Raw genomic sequence first — 25,214 nt, 5'->3', positions numbered from 1 at the left:
TTTTTATTTTTATTTATAGTTGGCACCTCACTTACCACCATTCATCTAGTGACCATTCAAAGCTACAACTGAAAAAAGTGACTTATGACCGTTTTTCACACTTATTACCATTGCAGCATCCCCTGTTCATATCATCACATGACCACCTTTTGTGACCTTCTAATAAGATTAATCAATGGGGAGCCATCCATCCATCCATCAATCATCTATCTCTCCAGCATCTATCTATCTATCTGTCTGTCTGTCTGTCTGTCCGTCCCTCCATCCATCCACTATTAAGTATGTTTATGGGACCCTCTTCTGCCTCACACTTCCCAGCGACCGATCAGAACCCACAGGGTTGGCCTCCTCCGGGTCCCATCAACCAAGCAATGCCGACTGGCGGGACCACAGGGAAGGGCCTTCTCTGTAGCAGCTCCAGCTCTATGGAACCAACTCCCCCCAGAGATTCACACTGTCCCCACCTTCCTGGCATTCCAAAAGACCTTAAAAACATGGCTTTGCCAGCAGGCCTGGGGCCACTGAGCAACAGCACCCTGCTCTGGCCAGAAATGATGAATGATAGATGAATGAATGTCTTTTAAGACTGGGGTTTTTAATTATTGTATTTTGTCTTTTATTGTTGTATGCCTTCTGGAGATGGACGGCTTATAAATTGAATAAATCCAATTCAATATATCATCTCTATGTCCATCTGTCCATCCATCCATCCAATCGTCTAATGTCTAATTGCCTGCTTGTCTACCTGACTGACTGTCTTATTTAGTCTTAGAAACATAGAAGATTGACGGCAGAAAAAGACCTCATGATCCATCTAGTCTGCCCTTATACTATTTTCTGTATTTATGTAAATAATGGGTATATGTTTATCCCAGGCATGTTTAAATTCAGTTACTGTGGATTTACCAACCACGTCTGCTGGAAGTTTGTTCCAAGCATCTACTACTCTTTCAGTAAAATAATATTTTCTCATGTTGCTTTTGATCTTTCCCCCAACTAACTTCAGATTGTGTCCCCTTGTTCTTGTGTTCACTTTCCTATTAAAAACACTTCCCTCCTGAACCTTACTTAACCCTTTAACATATTTAAATGTTTCGATCATGTCCCCCCTTTTCCTTCTGTCCTCCAGACTATACAGATTGAGTTCATTAAGTCTTTCCTGATACGTTTTATGCTTAAGACCTTCCACCATTCTTGTAGCCTGTCTTTGGACCCGTTCAATTTTGTCAATATCTTTTTGTAGGTGAGGTCTCCAGAACTGAACACAGTATTCCAAATGTGGTCTCACCAGCTCTCTATATAGCGGGATCATAATCTCCCTCTTCCTGCTTGTTATACCTCTAGCTATGCAGCCAAGCATCCTACTTTAGAGTATGTGAAAGACTGGGCAAAGAACAAATAAAATCTTAAAAACATAAAATTTAAAAACAAATAAGGATAGTTCAAGTTTTACATTAAACATTGTCTTCAGGGCACTAGCCAACCGCACTGCTGCATATTTTTGTGTGATCCCCAAGCAAGATGGCAGGGCCAAGATTTTTTATAAAGTTCAGGAAACAGGACTAGCCTTGCCTGTAAGGGGAGAATATTTGAAGGGCAGGGGCAAGGGCTGAGAAGACAGTCTTCCCAGATGCGCTAGTCTGAATTCTTCAATTGATAGGGTCTGCTTGAGAGGGTAGGAGGGGTTCATGCGATGGGGTGAATATCGTTCGACATGTAACTATCTCCACACCATATAGAGCTTTAAAAGGAATAACCAGCACTTTGAATTGAACCTGGAAGCAAATTGGCACCCAGTGGTGAGGCTTTAAAGATTTGTTTATGGATAAGATATGGAAAATAAGAAATTATTTTTTGTTTTTATTTTTAGAGAAAGAGAAAGAGCTATGGTATTAAAATAGAAGGAAAGTGCTGAACTTGTGAAGAAGTTTCCAAAAGAAGATGAATAGATGATGAGATATTAATTTATATGACATCAATTGATGGGATTAAACTTCAATATGTTTTTTCTGGTTGGTTTTTAATGAATTTTTAAAATGAAATTCAAACAATGAAGCTTTAAAGGTTTATTTATAGTTATGAGATAAGATATGGAAAACAGTCATTTTTGTATTATTACAGAAAATGCTAAGTTACTGGCTAAAGTAAATGAAAGGGATATGAAATTGATTTACTTTAAAGATGTATTTATACTTATTTATTTATATTTATTTCCGGTACCTGTTATTGGACTTTTCTTGACTAAGATTGAATTGGACTTTTCTTGATTAAGATTGAATTGTGAAGTTTTATGATTGACGTTTCAGCCTAAAATCTTTTCATAAAGAAAATGAAGAGATTTTATTAGTCTTGATGAAGGGAGATGTTACACATACAGTATATAGTTATATATATATGACCTATCCCTTCATCAAGACCAGTAAAATGTTGGCTGAAATATTAGAGAAGATGTTACTGAAATTGTATCTCATCTTTTATCTATTAGCAAATCATAAAACCTCACAACTAATCAACAAAGTTCCATTAACAGCTACCAGAAATAAAGATATATACACATTTGAAGTTAAACCAAATATTTCTTTCATTTATTTTACCCAATAACTTAGTATTTTCTGTAAGACTACCAAAAACATTATTTATTCATTTATTGGATTTCTATGCCGCCTCTCTCTGAGGACTCCTTTCCTTATATTACCTCATAACTGTAAATATATCTTATGTATGCATGCATGTATGTATGTATAATTGGGGTGGATTCAAAATATACTATTTAATCCTATGCTATATATGTACATACATATTACACATAGGCACGCAAATTATATACATTATCTACTACATATACTGTATGTACTGTATCTGTATGTACACACGCACACACCTCTTCTAAAACTATGCACATTCAATCTCACTGCATTTGGGAAAACACACCCAGAGTCTTTCACAAATTTAACCATAACTTCTGTATGTTAGAACATTACTCATGCCTTCAGATGTACTTCTGTAGTTTGCACATGATTCTTACAGCCAGGAGATGTCATGGATTGAGTACAATGTGAAACTCACGTAACAAGTCTCTTGCTTAGCAACTAATATTTTGGGCTCAACTGTGGTCATAAGTCAAAGACTATTTCTGCCTTCCTCTGTATAATAATAACAACAACAACAATCTATCTATTTATCTATCTATCTATCTATCTATCTATCTATCTATCTATCTATCTATCTATCATCTATCTATCTATCTCTCTTGTCTGTCTGTCTGTCTGTCTGTCTGTCTGTCTGTCTATCTATCTATGTATCTATCATAGAAACATAGAAACATAGAAGACTGACAGCAAAAAAAGACCTCATGGTCCATCTAGTCTGCCCTTATACTATTTCGTGTGTTTTATCTTAGGATGGATATATGATTATCCCAGGCATGTTTAAATTCAGTTACTGTGGATTTACCAACCACGTCTGCTGGAAGTTTGTTCCAAGGATCTACTACTCTTTCAGTGAAATAATATTTCCTCACGTTGCTTTTGATCTTTCCCCCAACTAACTTCAGATTGTGTCCCCTTGTTCTTGTGTTCACTTTCCTATTAAAAACACTTCCCTCCTGAACCTTATTTAACCCTTTAACATATTTAAATGTTTCGATCATGTCCCCCCTCCTATCTATCTATCTATCTATCTATCTATCTATCTATCTATCTATCTATCTATCTATCTATCTATCTATCTATCTATCTATCTATCTTATTGTTATTGCTAATGCTATTGTTATTGTTATTTAAAAAAATCAAAATTCTCTGACTCTGCACTGGACAAAACTCATACAGAATTCATATCTTTCCCAAAATAAAGTGTCTTTTATAATATTAATAGGAAAATTAAATATAGAATATCTATGACTATGCAGTAAAACACTGTCTGTTGGGGGTGGGGGGCCGAAGCAATCTAACGCTAAATAAGAGTAGTTTCCTTTAAATGGGTATAAAATTATAGTTTGGCACATCTGTCAAAACTAGAAATCTGCAGCAAAACATCTCATTTGATGAAAAAGAACTTAGTTGGGAATTATTTTGGAAATTACTTTCCAATGAAAGTTTCAGCCAAATGCCACAGGTGTAGTATAGTTTTCTAGTATGTACTTGGTTGCCAGGTAGCCAGGTGGGTCTATGAAAGATGCTATATTTCCATGTACAATCATCTTCAACAGTTTTCTGCCTCCCACTTTCATTGAATCCTAAGGAAATAGAGCAGGAAAATCTCCCTGTGATTCCTTTTCCCATGTGAGATTTAGTGAGATTGAAAAATGTGCAGCCATAAACATCAACACTAGCACTAGAATCTAGAATCTAGAAAGGGGTTTTTAAAAGATACCATGGAAAATGGGAAAGGCTCTCTATGCTCTTAGCTATTTCTCCATCCCATCGATTGCCGATACAGTGTTCCCTTGGTTTTCTCGGGTTCAAACTTCTCGAAAAGTCTATACCACGTTTTTTTCAAAAATATTAATTAAAAAATACTTTGCGGTTTCCCCCCCCATACCATGATTTTTCCTGCCCAATGACGTCATATGTCATCACCAAACTTTTGTCTACCTTTAATAAAAAAAAATTTAAATAAACTTTACTAAAGAAACATGTTGAGTAATAATCTAAATGGTTGCTAAGGGAATGGGAAATTGTAAATTTAGGGGTTTAAAGTGTTAAGGGAAGGCTTGTGATACTGTTCATAGCCAAAAATAGTGTATTTACTTCCGCATCTCTACTTCGCGGAAATTCAATTTTCGCATCCCCCGCGAAAATCGAGGGAACACTGTACTATGCTTTGTTTCTGTCTCAGAGCTGGTATAATTTTGGAGACTCTCTTGACAACATGCATGAAGAATAAGAAAACTTTAGAGCTCTGCAGCTGCACAGGTTGCCTCTGGAAACAGCCTCCGCTACTCCTCAGGGAGATTAAACTAACCTAAACAATCAAGGATGAGAAATATGTATATTCTTTTGGATTTTTTCCTGCCTTTTTTATTTCAAGGAATGAAAAGAATTTTGGAAGTGAGATGAGGAAAGATAATGCTTCTTGTATATCCCTGTAACTCTTATTGTTACTGCCTTGTGTTTTTCTTTCTACCTCATTGGCCTAGGGAGCACAAGATCGCTTCCTTTAAAGTTTAGCTTTCAAACGGGACTTTATTAGACAACCAGTCCAGGGAAATTTTAACAGTGGAATGTGTTTAAATCCTTGCCATGAAAGTCATGTTCTTTGAAAAATAATGAGGCTATAATAACTAGTTGTAAACGGGTGGTTAAAAGGCAGATATTCAAGAGATTTCCAGTTTGTGAAAGACAAAAAAACCCCATGACAACAGACGTCCAATTTGGCATTTATGTCACAGTTTAAACTGATGTCAGATTATTATTATTTCCATAAGATTTTATGTTTCATTGACATCTTTATGTCCATTTAGTGAAAAAATTAATTGGTTCAGTTACTTGCTGGACATGTGCTCAAAGTACCACAGTGATGAGATCATATATTCAAACAATTCCCTTTTAGACTTACATCCCAGAATAATTATTGTCCTGGAAACTGAAGGTTTATACAAATCCTCATGTGGTCTGATATTATACTTTATACTGGTGATTGGGAGGCTAACGCAAAAACAAAGGCACCTATGAGTTTTTATGATAGCAATGTAAATAAATAGATGAAATCTGGATACTGCAATATCCATGCTGTTATTAGTTTATATTATATTCTGAAGAACGTACATATACATATACAATGTAGTATATCTGTTTATACAAGTGATAGTGAACCTTTTTTTCCTTGGATGCTGAAAGAGTGTGGGTGCGCACTATCGTGCACGCGTGAGTGCCCACACTCATAATTCAATGCTTGAGGAGCATGAAAACATTTCCCTCCGCCCCCCTCAGGCCCTCTGGAGGCTGGAAATGGCCTATTTCCCCACTTCTGGTGGGTCCAGTAGGCTTGTGTTTTGTCCTCCCCAGTCTCCAAAGGCTTTCCTGGAGCTGGGGAGGGTAAAAATATATATTTTTTAAATTTATTATTAGATTTGTATGCCGCCCCTCTCCGTAGACTCGGGGCGACTCACAACAATAACAAAGACAATGTAAGAACAAATCTAATAATTTAAAAAACACTAAAAACCCCATTATTAAAAGCAAGCATACACACAAACATACCATGTATAAACTGTATAGGCCCGGGGGAGATGTCTCAGTTCCCCCATGCCTGACGGCAGAGATGGGTCTTACAAACTTTATGAAAGGCAAGGAGGGTGGGGGCAGTTCTGATCTCCGGGGGAAGCTGGTTCCAGAGGGTCGGGGCTGCCACAGAGAAGGCTCTTTTCCTGGGTCCCGCCAAACGACATTGTTTAGTCGATGGGACCCGGAGAAGGCCAACTCTGTGGGACCTTATCGGTCGCTGGGATTCGTGTGGCAGAAGGCGGTCCCAGAGATATTCTGGTCTGATGCCATGAAGGGCTTTATAGGTCATAACCAACACTTTGAATTGTGACCGGAAATTGATCGGCAACCAATGCAGACTGCGGAGTGTTGGTGTAACATGGTCATATCTTGGGAAGCCCATGATTGCTCTCGCAGCTGCATTCTGCACGATCTGAAGTTTCCGAACACTTTTCAAAGGTAGCCTCACCCTCCGGAGGCTCTCTGGAAAACAAAAACACCCCCTCGAGCCTCTGTGTGAGCCAAAAATCAGCTGGCCATCACACACATCCATGTTGGAGCTGTGCTAGGGCAACTGCTCGCGTGCCAGCAGATATCGCTCTGGGTGCCACCTGTGGCACCTGTGCTATAAGTTTCCCATGACTGGTTTATACTATATGAATGTTTTAAATTAGAAATCTAAGAATTGTTTTTGTATATTAATTGGACAAACTATTGTTATGTATTTTGGTATATTTATTTATTTATTTATTTATTAGATTTGTATGCCGCCCCTCTCCGGAGACTCGGAGCGGCTCACAACACAAAACAGTACAAATCCAATGATTAAAACAATTTAAAACCCTTAATATAAAAAGCAATCATACATCTCATATAAACCATACATAATATGGAAAACGGTCCAGGGGAATCAATTTCCCCATGCCTGACGGCGGAGGTGGGTTTTAAGGAGTTTGCGAAAGGCAAGGAGGGTGGGGGCAATCTTAATCTCCTGGGGGAGTTGATTCCAGAAGGTCGGGGCCGCCACAAAGAAAGCTCTTTCCCTGGGTCCTGTCAGATGACATTGTTTTGTCGACGGGACCCAGAGAAGGCCAACTCTGTGGGACCTAACCAGTCGCTGGGATTTGTGCAGCAGAAGGCGGTCTTAGAGATATTCTGGTCTGATGCCATGAAGGGCTTTATAGGTCATAACCAACACTTTGAATTGTGACTGGAAACTGATCGGCAACCAATGCAGACTGTGGAGTGTTGGTGTAACATGGGCATACCTGGGGAAGCCCATGATTGCTCTCGCAGCTGCATTCTGCACGATCTGAAGTTTCCAAACACTCTTCAAAGGTAGCCCCATGTAGAGAGCATTACAGTAGTCGAACCTCGAGGTGATGAGGGCATGAGTGACTGTGAGCAGTGACTCCCGGTCCAGGTAGGGTCGCAACTGGTGCACCAGGCGAACCTGGGCAAACACCCCCCTCGCCACAGCTGAAAGATGGTTCTCTAATGTAAGCTGTGGGTTGAGGAGGACACCCAAGTTGCGGACCGTCTCTGAGGGGGGTCAATAATTCCCCCCCCAATGGTGATGGACGGACAGATGGAATTGTCCTTGTTGTGAGCCACCCCGAGTCCACGGAGAGGGGCATCATACAAGTACAAACAAACAAACAAATAAATAAACAAACTTACACATACATCCCTATATACATATTTTATAAATAATAAAAAAGACTATTTAGAAGTGTGGGTTGCATGCATTAATCACTACATTAGATGCCTCATTTTTTCTTATTAAATATACTGACCTAAACATTCAAGGATAAGAAAGAATTGGAATTTTTTTTGCTGCCATTTTTGTTTTAAGGAATTGAAAGAAGTTTGGAAGTGGGATGAAGAAAAGTAAAGCTTCTATATTTATATAACTATTATTATTACTGCCTTGTGCTTTTCTTCTTGGGTTTATTCTATGAAATACTTTATTCCTAAACTTTATCATCATCATCATCATCATCATCATCATCATCATCATCATCATCATCAATAGCCTTACCTTCTTCCTAGGAAGTAGTTAGGTCTTAAGATGTTATGAAACTTAATCCTTTGCTTCAGTGTTTTAACTACAAGCATATTTATGACAACAATTCTAAATGTTTTATTTCAATCAGAAATAAAATGGTATGATTCAAACCTCCACGACTACCTTCAGTATTAGGTAATTTAAGACATCATTTAGTATGATTAAAAGGTATCCAATTCTACATCTTTCTAAGTGCTATCAACTATTAAGAAAACCACAGTAGTAAGAAAAACTGAATTCACATTATCAACTAAAAAGCCGAACTTTTATTATTAATTGAGAAAGGAGGAATAGAGTGAAATCTACCAATCTCTAGATTTTATCTATTCAATTATGGAAATATTTATTAGTGTTGTGAAGACCGAAGACGTAAGTTGTATCAAGGATTTGGGAGGTGACTTCCTTAGGCACTCACCAGTTTACCATCTTATAAGCAAAGTATAAGCAAGTTTTTTTCCTCTTTGATTTTTCCATTGGGAATCTTTGCATGGAATTTATTTACAATTTCAAGAACATTTCTTTGGGACGTTCTGAACATTTCAGAAAGGAATTCTGATTTACACTATACAGCAGGCATTGAAACCATTATACAAAATTTATTTCATGCTAGAATTGCTTTGCATAACATTGTGCATGCATTTTATTCAGAATTTCTAAATTGCATACAATGCCATTTTCTTGTTTCTTGAAACTCTGAGATAAGTTTATATCAAAGTCGTTTCCTGATTTGTATATTGTAAAATCCCAAGTGTTGCTGTTGTTGCTTAAAAGAAAAACAATGTTGGTTCCTTTTTTGGTTGAATTCTTTACTGATCACTTAATATAAACAATTTGTCATAAAGGGTCTTCACATTGGATCTATACACCAATAAAGTACAGAGCTGGAAAATTAGTTTAGACCAGCTGTTTCCATCAGGATCAAAAACTGGTCCCAGATTTCACAAGCATGCCAACAAAAACAGACAAGAAAAGAAGATTGTTTGTACATTTTACACAAGTCTAGTTGGATGAAAAGTTCTTGAGTTTCATGTTCTACGTGATGAATTTATGAAGGCATGGTCAATATGACTGCCAATTGCACTTTTTAAACCATCCACCCTTGTGATCATGTATACAAATAAACAATCCATTGCAAAGGAATGTACGGCTTTAGATTATCTTTTACAGTTTGCTACTACAACATATGTAAAAGTAAAGAGCTTTGAAGGAAAATATATTACTTTATCTCCCCGCCCTCCCCCCCAAAAAAACACCCCTTTAATAGTAAAGTAAGTTACAATCTCAGGGGTTTTCTTTTTTTCATGCAATTCATGCTATGAAACAACAACGGGAAAAAAAAATCTGCCATTTGTTACATTCTGGCCATAGAGAAATCCTGCATGTCTCCCTTTTTGAAACCACATATATCATCCTGCAAACTTGCATGGAGGGAGATTACATTTGTCCAAAGAAGAGGTCTTCTATGCCTGCACAGTTCCACCCAGACGTTTATAAGCCATCATTGTCCATCTCGTTTTCTCCATGTCAAGTCACTTTGACTGCCTCTGTTGGCATATATTTAGCAATGACAGGACTTTCTTTGCAAAGATCTGCATGTAAAGAATATAATCAATACTTGAGCTTCTCTCCTGTGCTTTTCAAACCAAGCTGGGTGTTTTATAGCAAGGAGGATAAAGGAGAAAGAGCTACATGCAGAGGCAGCCAATTTTCTTCTCCGCCAATATATATTTTTTTCCCATGCAGTCAGCCAGCCAGCTAGAGACCTCTCTCTCTCTACAGTGTATCTTATTGCTTTCAACATAGAAGAGACACCATGCAAAGTTTTGTCCTACTGCTTGTATTTTGCTCACACTCTTGTAAGGTTCCTATGGCTCAACAATATCCTGAGAAAAGCAAAAATCTTTAGTCATTGGCAAGTTTCAGCATTGGACTATATGACAATCTAACCCACTTCCAGTGGATCTACCATTCGCTGAGAAAAGCACATACCAGTATGGGGTGCACCACCGCAAGAAACTATGTGGTGCCTCCAGCTTAGCATCTTACGTACCAATAACATGCAGTGTTATGGCCCACAAAAGCAACTAATAGTGTCAATTTAGCTCTATATGATGAAGGATCTGGCCGAGATAAGTGTTACTACCGTCAGTAGTAACATGAACCCAATGAGATGCTACCAGAAGCCGTGATACTTTCAAACATCAGGATCTGCTTACAAGTGACACCACATAAGCTAATGAGAAATCATTGCTTTACTTTCCCCTCTTTTTATTGGCTTTATGATTGGAATGCTAAAATCTAGAAGACCATTCTTTGCCACTGATCCATGTTACGGAATGGGAGACCAAGAATGTCTCACGAAGTTCGAAGAATTCCAGGCTTGAAGGATCTTTCTACCATTTTTCCATGTCTGAAAACTAAACTGTTAAGGCTTATAACATCTTAAAACCTTCTTTAAAAAAAGAAGAAGAAGAAGAAGAAGAAAAAAAAGATAAAACCACAGATTATTGGATCAACAACAGAATGGTCAAACTCTGTAAAGTACAGCCTGATCGCAGCAGCATCTTTCACATGCTTTGACATGCCAAGAGTAGTATCCCTTGCAACATGGCCTTGGCTAGAAATGGTGGAAGGAAAAAAACAACATTCTTATATTTCAATGGTCCCCCTGCTATGATATAGAGGAGCTGGAAATAAATAAATGCAAACCCTCAATCTGTCGCGGAGAAACTGTCACACTACCAAGCCACTGTGTTGTATGCAATTGTACCGAACCTTTGGCATTTCATATTGTATTATCTGATACTAAAAATGTCTCTGTCTCCCCACCCGTGCCATCAAAAGCATTTATAGTTCTGTTGCTATAGAGATACTACTCAATTTGTTTACCAGCTTTTTTGCATGCATTTGGCTTCCTCTCCCCTCTGCCAGTTTTTTTTTTTAAGTCATGCACCAAACAGCTCAGCAAATCAGAGGCATTGTTATGCAATCTATGGAATGAAAAACTGTGGAAACACTAAAGGCAATGTCCTTGATAATATTCCCCCACCCACCCCAACACAGGCCAACAATATGCTGACATTTATCATTCCTTTAGCCAGCTGGCCATACTTTCAATCAACTGGGTGGAGCCTCGTTTTTTCAGTTGCTTTGTGAGAATTGTCCATTTGTCATCCTAAAAGGAGAACCTGTTGGAAGCAAACTCACAAAGCACTGAACCAAGAACCAGGACTCAATCTGAATGAAAAATGACCAACGTGTATCGAGTACAGAATCAGGTGTAAAACACTTTTGCTACAAAGGTAAACTTAAGCAAAAACTTTCATGTGAAAGTACAATGACCCTCCTATATCTTATCATTAGTAAAAGGTGAAATTATAATTAAGTATACTCTATAGCAGTGTTTCCCAATCTGGGCAACTTGAAGATATTTGGACTTCAACTCCCAGAATTCCCCAGCCAGCATTCGCTGTCTGGGGAATTCTGGGAGTTGAAGTCCAAATATTTTCAAGTTGCCGAGGTTGGGAAACACTGCTCTATAGCAGGGGTGTCAAAACTTGTGGTGACATGGCGGTATCATGTAACATATCGTGACTTTTCCCCTCTTAGCTAAACCAGGCATGGGGGTGGCCAGCCCATGAGATATGAATTTGACATGTCTGTTCTATATTCACCTGCCCCCCTTTTTCTGTCAACATGCAATGGATCCTACAGGTTTGGTAAAAGAACTGATTTGTGCTACACGACAGTTTTTGCAGGGCCTGTAGAAAAATTACTATACTTTGCAGCTACAATCCACAAGGTTTTTGTGACAATCGCCCAAAACGTAAGTTGAGGCTCTGCATTTACTAAACTGAATGTAGCACATTTAGTATTTTGTTCAATATGAGTAAACTCATTTGAAGCACCATGGCCACAACAGAGCCTTTGGCTATGCTGACTTAGGTTGGGTTCCCCCCCCCCTAAATAAGCACTTGTCAATGTTATCATAGGTGTGACCTTAAGAAATTGCTATTTTGATTCTCCTGGATTTGGATTAAATATGCCACAAATTTCTTATTTTTTCTTTCATATGTGCAAACAATATTGTAAGAACTATTCAGGGGGCTCAGTAATTGCATTAAAAAACAAAAATTCAACATCACTTAATACAACTGAACACAGGAGTATCAAATGGTGGTAGAACTTTGATGGTAGCTATTTTTCTCAACTAGAAAGAATTTATGCCCTTTTAATTTATGGAGGAATTTTCACTTAGATATTATAAAATAGAGAGAGGGGCAAATAATAGAATATGCCTGCATCGTCCAATTAGCTACCAATTACTAACTTCAACAATACATTTTCATGTGTTTCAGGGATAAGCAGGAAGAGATACTATCCCTTGATGACTAGCCTGCTTGATGATGGAGCTTTTCTTAACTTGGTAGTTCCCAGACCAGGATCCTGGTATGTTTGTATGTATGATTGGTTCTTTAAATTGGGGTTTTTTAGATTATTTTTAATATTAGATTTGTTTACATTGTCTTTTTATTGTTGTTAGCCACCCCGAGTCTGTGGAGAGGGGCAGCATACAAATCTAATTAATAATAATAAATAAATAAAATAAATTAAGGACTAGAGTTTCTGCTAGGAGAAATGGCAAAGAGATGTTTTAATGACCACTGCAAAAAACTGCATTTGTCACAAAGGACCTTCCTTCTTGGAACTAACAGCAAAACTATAGGGCTGAAAACATCGGTGGTGATGGAAGAGTTGGTACTGGGCTGGCCCAGCAATGCTATCATAACAAAAATAATGGGAGGAATCTTAATTGGAGTCATATCAGTAGTGGGTTCCTACCAGAATGGTAAAAGACACTCCACCGGTAGTAAAAGTTGAGCTGCACATGCAGCTTTGGGTCTCTGTCATGTGTGCATGCACATCACAGTATGTTTTGGGGACTGGCCTATAGTTCTTCAATTCGGCTGGATCCAGGGATGGTTTCTTGAGGAGGGGTCGCATCGCTGCCTCCTTCAACTGTTGCGGAAATGACCCTTCACTCAAGGAAACATTGATCAATACCTAGATCCATCCGCGTGTCACCTCCCGACTGGCTGAGACCAGCCAGGAGGGGCACGGGTCCAGTAGGCAGGTGGAAGCACTCACAGCTCCCATGGGTTTGTCCACTTCCTCAGGGGTTATCAGGTCAAACTCCTCCCAAATGGTGGAACTAAGACCTGACCCTGTCATCTCAATGGGAGTCCAGATCATTCCTGCATGGGCAGGAAGCAAAATTTTGCAAGGGGATTCAGCACTTTTTTGCTTCTGTGCATGTGCGAAAGCAAAAAAAATGGCTAAAATCTCGTGCACATGAGCATCCCCTAGAAGTTTTTTGCTTCCTGCGCAGGCACAGAAGCAAATACTCGCTGGGACATATGTGCGCCCATGCCAGAGACCTGAAGCTGCACGCACAGTGTGCTGGTAGCAGCAATAACTACAATCCGCCCCTGAGTCATATAACCACTAAGGTCATGATACACAATGAAAGAATATGTTGGACATACTTATTAGGTGGGATTATCCTCAAAGGGAACACAAGTGCAAATGTTAGCCATCCCAATTTCTTGCCTGGTGAATGGATTAAGATGTCTGACTGTGACTTTTAGTGCAAGAAACCAATGTTCTCAAACAAACGTAATACTTCTTCAATAAATCATCATCTTAAACTATCTTACTATCTATGTGATCAGCCGACCTTATCTACATACCCTTTCTTATTCCTCCATCAGGCGGGCAGGGATATTCCCCGGTTGATAAGAGGAAGCAAGGTCCATATCTCTCCCGAGCGCCAGGACGGGTAAATGGCAGACCTTCCTCAGGGGACATAGCCTGGTCTATGTGGGGACAGTCTTCATTTGCCAGCGCCGCCTTGGCCACCTCCCCATTCAGTTTCGAATCTTCAAACATACAAGCAGAAGGCTATTGAAACACTAAGCATGCTTTCATCGACACGAAATCTCTTGGTAGAGTTCCACAACTAGGTGGCAATAGTATGGGCAGAAGGAAAATGAACACATTTGTCCTGGGTAGCTTGGCGAAGTGCGGGGGCACTCTTGTTTAAAGGAAAAATGTTAATGGGGGGAAAAACAGAAAAAAGAGAACGTTAGCTTACTAGAAACAAGGCTCCTAACTTTGTGAGCAGGAGTCTGTAATTAAAAATGTGATTACATCTAGTAGGATGGAAGCTGGCACCCACATGATCTGTTTCTCATCTAGCTTTCTAGAACTAACATTTTGGGGGTTTTTGAGGCTGGCACTCGTGATGATTCAGATTGTGGCATTGGAGTAACTTCTAGCTTTGCTGTCTTACATTTTTACCCCCCCAGTGTGAATTTGAAACAAAATTATCCATTTCTGTATATACAAAACAGTGGCACTCATTTTACGCAGACACATGTAGCATGCAATGGAAATGTGATAGCAGAACATAGATTTTTTTTAACAGTAAAAATCCATGTGCCAAGAAGTTGACTGATGGTTCTTCCCCACCTTGCTCCTGCCTCCCTCCCTCCACATATTTCTATGGCAGCAGAGGATTCTGGGTATCTCTGGATAATCAAATGAGATTGAAAAACAAACATACATGGCACATGATTAAAAATGGCTTGTAAACATGTTTCCATCTACATGTTTTTAAAGAGAACTGACTTTGTTTCCTCTGTGTGACTTGCTTCACAATCTCAAAGCAATTTAAAGTGCTCTTTTAATTTTTTACTAAAGTGCAAATTAGTATATTAAGAATATAGGTGGAATTTAGCATAGTTCACTCTGGCCAAGAAGGAATCATCTTATGTAAAAGTAACTTTTTCTGAAGGAACTGACATGCTATAATTGCATCATTCAAACTCTGAGTTGCATAAGGCTTATTACATATAGAGTAGATAGCTGGATAGACATAGAAGTGCCTCTACCCAGGTTTAGCTTAAGGGAAAATTGATGGAGCCTAATAAATCCTGTTCTTATGCTAGAATTTAATGCTCAGGCTTGTCCAACACAGCCTGTAGTATCATTGATTCATAATGGGTAATTAGTAAAATCAATCTCCTCATTTATAAAAGACCATGTAACTATCAAGTGTATTCGTCAGTAAATAATTTGAAAACTTTCTGAGATTTAAATAATTTAAAGAGCATAAGGTATACAAATAACATTAGGATGCCTTGAACTGCGAGATGGGTAGCAAATAAATTTAATAAAAATGATAATAATAATGTTTCTTCCTATGCTGATCTCTTTTCTTATTTCTGTTAGAAAATTTTAGGTAAGGGGGCTCTAAATCTACTTCCCACCTTGTGTAGTAAGTAGAATTGATGAACAAATTACTTTTGATTTTTATAATTCTGTAGTTTATACCTGCTACACTGACTTTATAGTTTATTTAGAAGTTAACTATTTTACATTTATCTTTACAATTACTTGGAAAACGTGATAGTACAGAAATATCCTGGCAAGGTATTATATTGTGACTTATCAAATTAGTATATTGAATTTTCACTATATCTGTTTCTACATGGATTTTTTTTTTTTAAATGAAGCCTGTTGGATCAAGCAATTATAAATGGATAGAATCAAGTCCCTGATTTTCCTTAACTTTACTATAACTGGCTTCAAAACTTAATGACAACTGGCAACAGCACTAAGGTTGTAATATCTTTAGAGAATATCCAAACAACCATATTTTAAATGCAAAACTAAAATTGAATGTGAAAGCTAAAATTTCATTGAGTTGCTAATTCACTAGAGAGTATAATGGTCTTCAAAACCTTGTAAGATTTCAGGTGAGAATATTGAAATATCATGAGATCTTAGGTGCAAATGCTAAAATCTCCACATATTTCATAGTGAGATTTCCAACATGTAATGAGTTTGGAGGAACTTGTGAAAATTTGATGATTTTAATTCCATTTTTCTTGTGATTTGTGTCACTATGTAAAATTGTTTAATGGTACCTGCCACCTAAAAAAATTGCCAATCCCAGACCTATATTGTCTGTGTTACCTACTTGCAAATACAGATTGCTTCATTTTTTACTACCGATATATCATTCACATTTTTGTTAATATTTTCATCCAACCAAAAAATAATACTTGGATTTTGAGATACCGGTAGTTTGAATCTTTGTACATGTATTGCCATTCTTTACAAGGAAATGGTGTGTCTTACGGTATTTTGTAAATTATTATGGAGAATTATAACTTTTCATAAGAATTCATTTTAAAAAACACTTAATCTGGACTTCTAGATTGCACAGAACAGAGAAATTAAATCACAACATATAAAAGGGACCAAGACAAGGGAGATTGTGGACATTTGGTAGGATGTAAATAATTACATTTAATAAATAATACATGGTTTTAAAAATAAAATTGATTCATTTTAATTCTCCAAAAAAAGAGGAAAGATTGCATGAAATAGCACTTTATAAACTGGGTACTATGTATTTATTTCTTAAGACAGCATATGAACTATGCCAAGACAATTGAACTCTTAAACCAAATTTGATATTGGAAATTTCAGCCTCTTTTTAAAATGACTTTTTAAAAAATCAGTACATCACAGAAAATAATTTTGTGATGACCAACATTTATTCTCCACTCACTTGATTCTCACTTGAATTCCAAAGTCAAGGAAGGAATCTAGACATTACATCAGAATCAACAATCAAGGGCCTGTACCCATTTGTCTTAATCCACAGTTCTCAATTATCTGATTTAGCAACAATGGCTGCCCAACCAAGGAAATAAATAAGAAATGGCCCTGAAAGAGCCAGAAAAGCTCAAATGTCAAACCCTGTTATATTCAGATGATTTCGGTGAGTGAGGCCTGAGTTTCAAAACTAATATTAGTGAATCTGAGTTATATCAGTAGAGGAAAAAATACAAAGGACAATTACTGTATTATCCTCTTGATAAGGGATATTATTATTTTTCTCCTTATATAACATTTGACTGGTGTAATTCTTCAAAATATAATGGAGGTCCTATTCAGGGTTATTGCTTTCTATTATATTTTGTTTGCTTGTGTTTGCAAAGAGAAAATAAAAATAAATAAATAAAAGCATGGAATTATGTACATTTCCCCACGGTTCTGCTTCTTTCTTCTTGCAAATGTTATAAATCCAAAATATAAGATTTTTTAAAAAAATGAAAGCAAAGTCAACACTATTTGCTCAATTGCAAAACATTTAATTCATTAGGTCTGTGCTTTGAATTAGAGTCCCAAAAACATTTGGGAATGAGAATGCACCATCTCTTTGCACGGTTTAAAGCAGCTGCATGTTTTCTTAAGTTGTCAGGGCAATAAAACACAAAGTGTTGCACAGCTTTGTTAGAAAACATAATGCTTCAAATCAATGCAACCTAAAAATACCTCCTCTATTCTCAGAATACTTGTGGATAGAACAGTTTGACTTTAAAAACCCCCAAACTCAAACAGGTGGGCAGTCACTTTTAAGATCAGGACCACACTTCAAAACATAAAAATTGTTTGGTTTCCAAGTATCAACAGATGTGAGCATCATGAGGTAACCAGATGGAGAAGCCAATGGCCCTTTTGGATTAGATTAGATTAGATTTATTGGATTTATATGCCGCCCCTCTCCGCAAACTTGGGCCGGCTTGGGAGAAAAGTTTTTATGAAGCGAAATGGTCATCAAAAACTAACATTTTGAAGGGAAGTAACTTTTTAATGGATAATCACTAGGGTAACTGACAATTGGATCAGATTTGTCCCATCAATTGAATGATTTCATTTGTGCATTTTCACTGATGAGCATTTGTAAACTCTATCAAGAGATTATTTGCACCATCGCTGTGGGCCCAAGTTATAAAGAATGCTGAGTGTTCTTTCTAAAATCTGCATTTGTGATTTAGAATTCAAAAAGCACTTTATTGAAACCAGAAATCCAGATGATGCAATCTAAAATAATTTTTTTGTTTAAAACCTTAGGAGATGTGCCCAGACACCTTACTGCATTTTAACTTAATATTAACAGAGTGATAAGCTACGTTATGCCTACTGTGAATTAGAAACTTGACATGATGTGATGACTTGGTAACTTTAATATTATCCAAGAGTAATGCTGGCCGAGTTGGAGGGTCAACTTTGCTGATAAGGAGATTAAGATGATCCATGACAGGTATGAGGAAACATGGGGCCCTGAAGATGAATTGAAAGTCAATCCACTTAGAAGAATGAGTTCCAAAATCAAATTTGATAGAACACAATTGCAAACTACTTATGTATGAAAGTAAAAACAATTATATGAACATGGCTGAGAAGTGAAACAAATTTATACCAGATGATGAAAATCTCATGTTAGAAGGCAATCCCTATAATTACTGGAAATGAATCAGAGGTGATAATATGACCAGACCAAAGCTGTAAGAGAGTCTAGTCACTGATGATGCCTATACTAAAAGAGGAGCTACTCATCTTTCAAAGACATATACAATCTGGAAAACATAATGTGAGACACATGAAGCAAGAGAAAATTTAAATGGTCAAAGTTGAAATGAAGCCCACTAAATGGATGGTTTAGGCACATGTAAATTTAAATGGGCTGGATTAGTTACTATAAATCAGAGGACCATATGGTAAATATTTCAAGCATAAGACTGTATCAAGAAATCAATCATTTTTAAATAGTTGTATAACCAACAATGGCTTGGTTATAAATGTTAGGATATTGTCTGAACCATAGAAACATAGAAGACTGACGGCAGAAAAAGACCTCATGGTCCATCTAGTCTGCCCTTATACTATTTCCTGTATTTTATCTTAGGCTGGATATATGTTTATCCCAGGCATGTTTCAATTCAGTTACTGTGAATTTACCAACCACGTCTGCTGGAAGTTTGTTCCAAGCATCTACTACTCTTTCAGTAAAATAATATTTTCTCACGTTGCTGCTGATCTTTCCCCCAACTAACCTCAGATTGTGCCCCCTTGTTCTTGTGTTCACTTTCCTATTAAAAACACTTCCCTCCTGAACCTTATTTAACCCATTAACATATTTAAATGTTTCGAACATATCCCCCCCCCCTTTCCCTTCTGTCCTCCAGACTATACAGATTGAGTTCATGAAGTCTTTCCTGATAAGTTTTATGCTTAAGACCTTCCACCATTTTTGTAGCCCATCCTTGGACCCGTTCAATTTTATCAATATCTTTTTGTAGGTGAAGTCTCCAGAACTGAACACAGTATTCCAAATGTGGTCTCACCAATGCTCTATACAGCGGGATCTGCTAGAATTAATGTCTAGTGAATATCAGTGTTACATAAACATATGTTGCCTCTACAAATGTAGTGGTGGAAAACATTGACAACTTCTACTGCAACTTGCATTTAGTAGGAAATATAACTTTAGAAAAGATTGGGTACTTCAAAGTCGCTTGGAGATTTATCTGTGCCCTTAAGAACACTTGAATAGTACAAATAGCTGTGGAACCTTCTTGGAACTGCTGAAACACTCCATTGCACTATTAAGGTGACCCTGAGAGAGAATCCTCCAAGGGCCCTCAAGGATTCTCAAGGAGAGGGCTAATGACCAGATGTGACTGCAAAGAATACACATCTTTCCATTCTCCATTGTTTAATCAGAACTGAAGAACCTTCTTGGATGAGAAGTGAAACATCTTCAAGGAAAAACCAAAGAAAATCCAGTTGCCTTTTGAAAAAGCAGCTTTGAGACAACCATGACCTGGATGACTGAGAATCTCCATTGATATGAAGTTAGTGAATAAATATATTTATTACAATCCATTATCAATAGGATTATAAACAACAGAAACATTTTCAGAGACAACATATTTAGAAATTGACTTCCTTACAAAATGAAGAGTTAGTGAAATAACCGCCATACTGGAAAACACCCAGTACAGAAAAAAGCTTTACAGCTACTGGAAAAGCAGCATTTAAATAGCTAACAGCTCCATTGGTCACAAATATGAAGGAAGAGGGTATACGGGAGGGAGATGCGGAAGAAAGCACAAATTACCTATTCTTACAAATAAGTAGGGGGAGATATGGTGGTTCAAAATAGAGAAGGAAGTGAAATAAACATGCATTTTGTTGCTATGATCATTTAATTTATTCAGCAAATCTATAATAAAGCATGACAAGACTGGAAGAAATGTCAGCTAGAACACAATTCAAGCTAGGAACACTGATGTCTGAGTTGCCTAGAGAAGACTAGTTGACTAGAGAAGACTACTTTCTTAGCTGAAGAAAAAAGGCTGATTTGAGCTCATTAAATTAGCAAACCTAGAAAGCAAGCCATATAAATTAAAGTTAAAGATTGAAGTTACAAAGGTAACGTCAACTGGCTGACTAATGAACTCACAGTTGACCAGACGGAGTGAATGTAGATGATAGTTTTGATTTTCTGGGACTCAGAAATCAAACGGGACAGGTGAATAATTTGACTCATGGGAAGAAAGCAAGGTTAGACAAGATCAAGGGTATTTCTGTGACAACAAAAATCAGAATAATTAAAGTAACAGCTTTACTTTAGTAATGAATGACTTAGCTTTACTTTAGTAAATTGCTAAATTGTTGCTAAATTTTAGCAACATATTACTTAGGAGTAGTATACAACTCTGGGCATTTGAGAGAGATTAAAATGATTTAAATAATAGATTTAGAAACAATTATTAAGTACCACGGACTTCAAGAAAATCCAGTTGGCCTTGGATGAATTAATCTCCTGAGTAGTTACTTGAAGCCATGACCCAAAATCAAAAAGTCTCATTTACTTTGGGCTATAGATGTGAGCAGGCAATGGAGTAGAAAAAATAGCAATGCTTGGCAAAATTGTGGAAGGTGGAAAAAAGAGAATAGAACAGTGGATCAATGGGGATTTAATAATTAGTTGTAGCAGGTTGAGATGGTGGGCATTTATTTGTATAATTGCCAAAGACCAGACCTGAAACAATGCAACCAAACTTAAATTATTTTAAAACAAAAATAATTTAAAAAAAAAATTAACTTAAAAATAGGAGTTTCTGTCTTTGTAAAATCAATCTTTGTTTATATATTAACTGAGATCATGTTATTTAGCTATTAGTTTAATTCCAAATGAAAATATTTATTTGCTTATATACATGGTTTTATTAGATGTAGTAAAATTCTAGTACAATTATACATTTAACTCACTTTTTGTGAAATTGCACTTTACACTGTTAAGTTTAAAATTTGGGGGTTCTTGAGCTGAATTGTTAATATCCTTTTAGTTTGCTCTTCTTTCCACCCTATACCTTATTTTTATGCGTGTTTCTAATGGAATTATTTTTAGTTACTCATACTTTAATCAACATGGCTTAAGTTAGGCTCAACTAATATATGATAAATTAGGATCCAGCTTTCTACATTCAGAATGATGCATCCATATTTATTTCTCTTTTGTTGAGAAATAAACACAAAAGCACTATCAAGATTTGCTTCATTGAAAACAAAAGGGACATTTTCAATCATCCTCTAGATCAACAAATATTTGTCTGCCTTGTGCAGCAGACTGTGCTCAAAAAGAAACATTAGATACCTGTGTATATCAGAACTCCAATGGAATTCCAAAAGGACTCTGCTCCATTGTTTGCTGTGAAAGGATATGACTCATTCTGGTGCTAAATACCCTCTCTTAGGAGTAGTTCTACTGAAAACCATGGACTCATTTTGATTGTTAAGGGGAGGGTAGCACAATTGCCATTAATTATAACAGAGAAGAATTACAGAAGAGACAAGAAAACCCAGACAAGTAATGATGACGTGAGAAAATGACAGCTTAGAAAGATGATGGATACAAGTACAGCTTCGAGCTATGATAGAAGTGATTTTGAAAGCAGTAGTGGAATCCTCTTACAGCGGATACATTTTGGAATTATTCTGCTGGAGAGCTATGCAACTTAACTTGTTTTCCATGCAGATAGTACTAAAGAGAGCAACATAGCTAATTAGTGCCATGTTGCATCAAGTACTTACTTTTTCTTTTGGTATTTATACCTTTTTCATCAGGCTTTGTGTGTGTGTCACAACCTCAGTGGAGTTTACCTACAGCCTGTGATATCCCTTGTTGTTTTGGATTTAAAGAACTGTACTCTAATGTCCTTCTGTTGCCCAGTATGGAACTCAGGTTGATGACAATTGAAGAAAAACTTCAGAATATAAAATGTGACAGTCTGTAACATACATAAGTTGGAAGCAACATATAGGAGTAAATAAACAAACAAACAAATAAATAAATCAAATAGTGAGAAGGAGAGAAAAAGAGAAACATGAAGAACATGTAAAGACTTCAGTTGTTTCTACACAGAAGCTGATTTTAACTATCTCAAAACTTATATTTTTATATTTATATTTTTAGCTTTTTGACCCAAATAGTAATATTGCTTTTCGTAGAACTTAGAATTATCTTATGCATGTATCTAAGTGTGTGACTCAATGTCATCTTTCTAGCCATAGAGCTTATCTTGATCAATTTTAGCTTAGCATACTAAACCCAAAGGCCCTTAAACCCAACCTACCTGTGAGTAGTTACTCACCAGTGCGTTGAATTGGATCCCTCCAGGAAGTGTAGGTCCCAGTAAAGATCTTTCAGCAAATAACCTCTCTCAAATCTTACTGGCCAATACTGTGATCTCCCTCCTAGACAATACCCCCATTTTTAGAGACAGAGTATCTCATATCTCTAAAAATGAATGAGGTAGCGCAATGGTTTACTAAATACTGAAGCCCAGGGGTTAAAATAAGTATGAGAAGGTCAGGTAGTCTTTCCTTTACAGGTCACTCTGAAAAGTTCCAGTTGGGTAATCCTGAAAAAAAGGTTTGTTCCCAGAAGAACTTCCCAAAATGTATCTCGGAACTTGAAGTGGTCTTGCAGTACTTAACGGCCCATCATAGATAGTGGCCCTATCTATGAAATCATACTAAAACCATAGCAATGCTCTGTTACAATGCGCTATGCACAAGTCAAACATTGAAGATATTATATTGCATTCAATGTACAGCGGGGAGAGGGAGATTTAATGTAGGTACTACCTCTCCCTGTTATCCTTTAAGATCCCTGAGGTTAGATACATTCTTAGATAATAAACACTGCAACATGGTGATCATCTATGTCATTCATGGAGTGGGGATGAATGTGAAGGACCATGGGCGTGAGAATGGTTAGTTAATGAAAATAGCAGATGCAGAAGGACCTTAGCAGAGGTTTACATCGTGTATAAGAGAGTAAGAAAAAGTACACTGAAAAGATCCCTATGAAATGATCATTTGCTCCCTTTTCTAGTTGTGCAAGCTAACCATTATTTGTTTTCTGTTAGTTGCCTAGTATACACTTTTATCACTAGCTCTAGGATTTAAATCGCCAGTGCTTTAGGCCTCCCATCTTATTACAAGTTCTGATTTTAAGACATGATTCCAAATTCTGATCAGATTATTATCTTGGATTTTGGTTTTTCTTTTTTGGCGCAGCTGCTTTGATGTTGATCAGCAATGGTGCAGAAAGTGACCATTGAAGGTCAACTGGCTTTCAACGTGACCTGTGATTGCATCATTTTCAGTGAAGCAAATAGATTTGGATAACGCCACAAGGTAGAGAGATGGTCATTTTGTTCCTACTCAGTTTCAATTGGGTGACTGACGTTCACATTCACAAATTTCCAAAGTCAAATACATAACATTGCCGCTAGGCTTTCACTGCGTGCAGAGTGAATGGTTGTCCAATCCTGATATTTAAGGAACTATAACAAAGTTGCCTCTATTTATTAATCACACATGACTGAATACAGGATTTAGACATTCCTAGACAGAGATGGTGTTGTATTGCTGAGGCTAGAATTTCAAATTGGGATGGTCATAAACAGCATTGTCATTGAGTTATTTCTTTTAAGTACAAAGTCATGGAATTGGAATATACTGGAAAGACCTTTCCTTTTTTTCCAATAGTCGTAAGAGATACTAGATATTTAAATATGGAATATACCTTTTAGTTTTAAAATCTCAATACCGTGATTTATTCAAGGTTTGCTTTTACCTATTTATACTACCAATTTTGATGTAAGGTAATGAGCTGCTGTATTTAAAACTAGTTCATATTCTTAACACAGCTCCATCGTACACTCGCCCACCCTTTTCTTCCTTCCTTTCTTATTTTCTTCTCTTTGTTTCTTTCTCACCTTCTCTCTTTCTTTTCTTTGTAAGTTTATATGTTTATTGATTGTTGTATTTTTATATTTTGGCATATCGTTTAAACACACGATGTAATGTGTGTTTAAACACATTACAAATTGTCAATTGTTATTATTGTCTTTTATGTTTTTTATGTATTTATTGTATACTTGTAAATAAAAACTTTTATATATATATAAATAAAAAGAAAGACAGCCCAAGGCAATATCACAGTGAATGTGAAAGCCTAGAATCAGGGAATGTCAGGACCCAATTTACCTCAGCCACTGAGGGAGTTTCTTTGGGTCATTCCCTATCTTTTAACTTAATCACTCAGTATATATAATTTTGGAGGAGAAAACACTAAGCATCCTATTCAAACTCATATGTTTTAGGAAAGAAATGTAGAATTTTAGACCATTATGGTTGATTCTAGGGAGACAAGTCAAGGTTGCATGAAACGTTCCAGTAATAATTGAAATTCAGTGCAAGTTTGGGAAATAAGTAAACATGTCTTCGAATTTTGATCAGTTTCTACTTGTGTTCCCTATCTCTAGCAAAAGCAGACTTTCAATTAAAATCTGGGAAAAGCTTGCTTTGGTGCCTCAAAAGAATCAAAAATAGCAACGGGTCATGGTTTATGCTTTGCTGTTTCAGTTCAGAATGGATCCATCTCAAATGATCCTCCATAAAATGTGAATAATCATAATAAACTCCGTATAATAAAGCTGCATCCA

At 36.9% G+C, this 25,214-nt stretch overlaps 1 protein-coding gene across 2 annotated transcripts in view; it reads right to left on the bottom strand.

Annotated features, from left to right (window-relative positions):
- The window catches only part of KCNC1 (potassium voltage-gated channel subfamily C member 1), a 214,552-nt gene that overhangs the window by 32,057 nt on the left and 157,281 nt on the right, over nucleotides 1-25,214 (bottom strand). The window contains exons 3-4 of one of the 2 annotated variants that reach the window (XM_070764381.1): nucleotides 14,022-14,210; nucleotides 9,796-9,860 (exon numbers count right to left, since the gene is read on the bottom strand). In XM_070764381.1, coding sequence (XP_070620482.1) covers nucleotides 9,796-9,860; nucleotides 14,022-14,210 — 254 coding nt within the window. Of the gene's footprint in view, nucleotides 1-9,795; nucleotides 9,861-14,021; nucleotides 14,211-25,214 lie in introns of those variants that run through there. The other variant, XM_070764372.1, reaches the window with a different exon arrangement.

The sequence above is a fragment of the Erythrolamprus reginae genome, chromosome 1 (assembly GCF_031021105.1).
Source record: "Erythrolamprus reginae isolate rEryReg1 chromosome 1, rEryReg1.hap1, whole genome shotgun sequence".
NCBI classification, from domain to species: domain Eukaryota; kingdom Metazoa; phylum Chordata; class Lepidosauria; order Squamata; family Dipsadidae; genus Erythrolamprus; species Erythrolamprus reginae.
This window is presented reverse-complemented; position numbering and strand designations above follow the sequence as displayed.